The sequence below is a fragment of the Terrapene carolina genome, unplaced genomic scaffold, assembly GCF_002925995.2.
Source record: "Terrapene carolina triunguis isolate 2854851 unplaced genomic scaffold, T_m_triunguis-2.0 Scaffold58, whole genome shotgun sequence".
NCBI lineage: Eukaryota > Metazoa > Chordata > Testudines > Emydidae > Terrapene > Terrapene triunguis.
In genome coordinates this window covers 104281322-104285114 of record NW_020664409.1, presented here as the reverse complement: position 1 = coordinate 104285114, position 3793 = coordinate 104281322, and the positions used below count along the sequence as shown (strand labels likewise).

The 3793-nt window shown below is 40.7% G+C and overlaps 1 protein-coding gene across 1 annotated transcript in view; it reads left to right on the top strand.

The window, feature by feature from the left end:
• The window catches only part of TRAPPC9 (trafficking protein particle complex 9), an 848931-nt gene extending 845481 nt beyond the window's left edge, over window positions 1–3450 (top strand). The window contains exon 23 of the mRNA XM_026646706.1: window positions 2067–3450. Within this exon, the coding sequence (XP_026502491.1) occupies window positions 2067–2246 (180 nt within the window). The 3' untranslated portion in view covers window positions 2247–3450. The remainder of the gene's footprint in view (window positions 1–2066) is intronic.
• The last annotated feature ends 343 nt before the right edge of the window (window positions 3451–3793 follow it).

Genomic DNA, 3793 nt, shown 5'->3' with positions numbered 1-3793 from the left:
TGTGTGTGTGTGTGTGTGTGTGTGTGTGTGTGTGTGTGTGTGTGTGTTTGAATGTGTTTTTACTAGATGGCTTAGGACAGAGGTAGTCAATAAGCAGACTGAGGGCAAATCCAGACCACCAGACACTTTTGACCGGACTCCAGAATCTTTTTATTTATTTATTATTAATTTCTCTGGAGCCTGGACCTTGACTATACTTTGACCAAGGATTTGGACCTTGACAAAAAATAATGGACTACCCCTGGGCTAGGGGATTGGTAATGGGGAAAAAATATTTCATTGTAGTTGACAGTTATTTTGAATCAGCCCAGGAATAACGATCAGCAACTCTTTGACAGCTCCTCAGTGTCCCATGTGAAACAAGTGAGGAGCATCAGTGTAGTTTAAGTAAAACTGTAAAATCTTTGGGGCAGAGCCCATCTTCCATATATCTGCACAGTGTATACCACAATGGAGGCTGAGTTCCTGATTGGGACCTCTAAATACGACAGCAGTATAAATAAATACTATTAATAAGTTCATAGCCATCAAATATCTACTTTACAAAACCTACCAGCACAAATGTTGCCTTTAATAGCAAGAGGCCAACCACTGACTAGGACAGGAAACTGTATTTCCACTCTGACCCCTAGATGACAGCAGGCAGCAAGGGCAAGTTGGCACGGTAGCTTACCTGTGTTATCTCAAATGTGTGGTTAAACAGAGGGTTGTGTTCTCACTTGCTGTATATATTGCACCTTTCACAAACACTAAGTTCACTTTAAAAGAAAAGTAATAATAATGAAAATATTTTTCTTTTTTACTTGAGCATTTGTTCAGGTCTCTATTTCCCTTGTATTGTATTGGGAGTGATGAGGATCACCATGCTTAGTGTTGCATCCTTTCTGTAACACTGCCTCTGCAGATCCCTCCCTAAATCATATACCCTGTCACATGACTCCTATAGAATGGCTTTGCATAGGCCTGATCCTGCAAGATGCTGATAAACTTCCACCCCCAATTAATTTCAGCATGTCTTGGCGGCACTCAGCATCCTGCAGGATCAGTTTGCTGCAGAACAACATTCATTGGCAAGTAACATTTCTTTCTGGACCTCCCCATTCAGTTTCCTTCAACTTTTTGAAACAGAGGTGAAATTTGTGGAGAAGTTTCAGTGACATCTGCTCAGCCTTTATGGCTCCAATTGAGCAAAGCATGTGACTAATATCAGCCCAGTTCAGCAAAGCACGTAGTTAATTTTAGGTATGTAAGAGGCCCCGCTTGCAGTCACTGTCACTATTCATGAGCTTAAATTTAAGCCTGTGCTTAAATGCTTTGCTGAATAGGGATAGGATTATTCACATAATTAAAGTGAAGTGCATATTTAAGTGCTTTGTTGAGTTTGTGTGTGTGTATATATCATTTGAATTGCTGTGTGATGAAAGGCTCTATATAAACGTGAAATAATACTTCAATATACTATACTTAATTGGGATGTGCTAATTTAGGATGGCTGTCTTACTGGGATGTCTCCCACTAAACTCATTTAGCCCAATGATGGTGAAGTGTGCTGCGTATTTGGACAGAATTACAATAAATGCTACTTCATGGGGATGAATTTAGCTATTGCCAAGTGGTTACATGGTGTTTAGCAAGGTGTTTAATAGGTGTGAAAATCTAAGAACCAGTCTTTTAATACACAAGTTGCTAAATAAGGGTTAAGAGTTACATGTTCCTGGGTGTTCTGGAAACCTCTGATGGCTTCTGCCAAAGACAGCTACATTCTGGTAGATTCAAGAGAATCTGTGTTCTAGTCAGAGCTCTGCCAGAGACATGCTGCAGGGCTTGGGGAAAACTCATTTAACTTCATACTCATTACATCAGTGTTACCATCAGTAAAAAGGGGATAGCAACATTTACTTTCTTGGGGTGGAGGTGAAGGGGGTTTGTGAGGTTTAATTCACGGACATTTCTAGAGCACGTTGGGGTCCTTAGATGGAAGAAGTTATAGAATGGCAAAGTATTACTATTATTTATTATTTACCAAATTTGTTTTATTCAGCTAACTTCCACCCTTTCTCTTTCAGGTGAAACCAACCAAAAATTCTGTGTGTTTTGGAGCCCTGCTCTTTCTCTATACAGGTGATTTTTACTTGAACATCAAGTTTCATGAAGACAACTCCAGCAGGGAGCTTCCTCTTTCTTGGTTCTGCCTGCCCAGTGTTCACATTTGTGCTACGGAGCCTGTGATCCAAACTAAACTGTAAATGTACCATATGATACTGGATTAGCCACAGTGCACAGAAACTCTTGACATGTCCTCTGCTTGACCCCACTTTGTTTCTTTCCAACCCCAGACCACAGGCCTTTCTTTAGAGGCACAGCTGAACACTTTTAGAATTGGCTGAAGTCATTTGGGCAGCTGCCTTTGCTTATTTGGAAAGGAGTGATGGAATATAATGTACTGGATCTTCCCCCATCCTCTTCCAAAAAGCCTTTGGTAGCCAGGGAAAGGGAAAAATTCTTCTCTTCCTGATAGCCAGCCATGCCTCCCCATTGATATCAGTGGGTTTGCAGGGGTGTATGTGAAAGCTGAATTTAGCCATGAGCTTGAAGGTCTTAGCTCCAATCTGAATGATACCTAAGGATATATCGTCAGCACTTGAACAAGAGTTGTGTTTCTCCACTAAATTCCCACCACCACCACACTGAATACACCATTTGGGACCTATTTTCTCAGTCAGTTTCTTCCTATGCTTGTTTCTAAACCCTTTGTTTGCTGGGTATATTGGTGTCTTTCTAACTCAGAATAAATGTAAGCCCTGCAATAGCAGAACAGTTTTTTTTCTTTCCCGCCAGATTCTAAGGAACGCAGCAGCAGTAATGCCTTTTAATTTGTTACTTATAGCAGGAAATAGCGGTAACTGTATCTCCAGTTCTTCTTGATAGAATAGGCATGAACCCAAAAAGAGCTCTCCGCCCCTCCTTGGTCACAGTGCAGTTACTTCCCTTTGTGCATCAGTAAACAAGAAAAGAAGGAAAGCAAGACAGATAGAAACGTTTCTATTTTTGCCAGAAAGGAGAGAAGCCAAATATTTGCCTGCCTGTGGGTAACCTATGATGTCAGAGTGCCACAGGCCTATTTCATGGCAGTTGGGAGCCATTTCAAGCATTTGCAGGCCCCTTAAAATGCCACCAAGATGCATCTGCTGATAGTTTTTAAAGCTTTTCACAAGAAATTGTTTCCAAACGTCTACTAATCAGGATTAGACAGGCCAGGCCAGGCTAGACTATGGTATTTTCTTCTTTTCTTTGTCGAATGAATACAATAAAATGTTACGGAATATCTGCTGCAAGATACTTCACTGTGGCTGTAGCTGCCAAATGTACTGTAAATTTGCTTTATTGTGTTGTCTTTTACATAGAAGCTTTGAATAAAGAGGCCGAGGCTTTCCCTAGGTGAAGCACTGATGGTGTCTGATCTGTACGTGAATTTTTCTTTGCTGTGTGAGTCATATTTGTGTCTAAACATGCAATAACCAAATGCATATTTTATTCAGATATGATGGCTTTACAGCCCACTCCTACTGGCAAAATTCTCATTGTCTTCAGTAGAAACACAATCCTGCCCAGGCTCAATTGAACGATGACTACTGCAGTTTTTGAATGGCAATAATGCAAAAATATTCCCACTTGAACAGTAGTTTCTAAGCATGAGGGAACTTTTGCTTCAGGCTATAGTATCTACGTTTCCAGTACATTCAAGCAGCAGTGATGCCGTTTGCTCCAAAATTTTGTTTGTCACAACACAGTG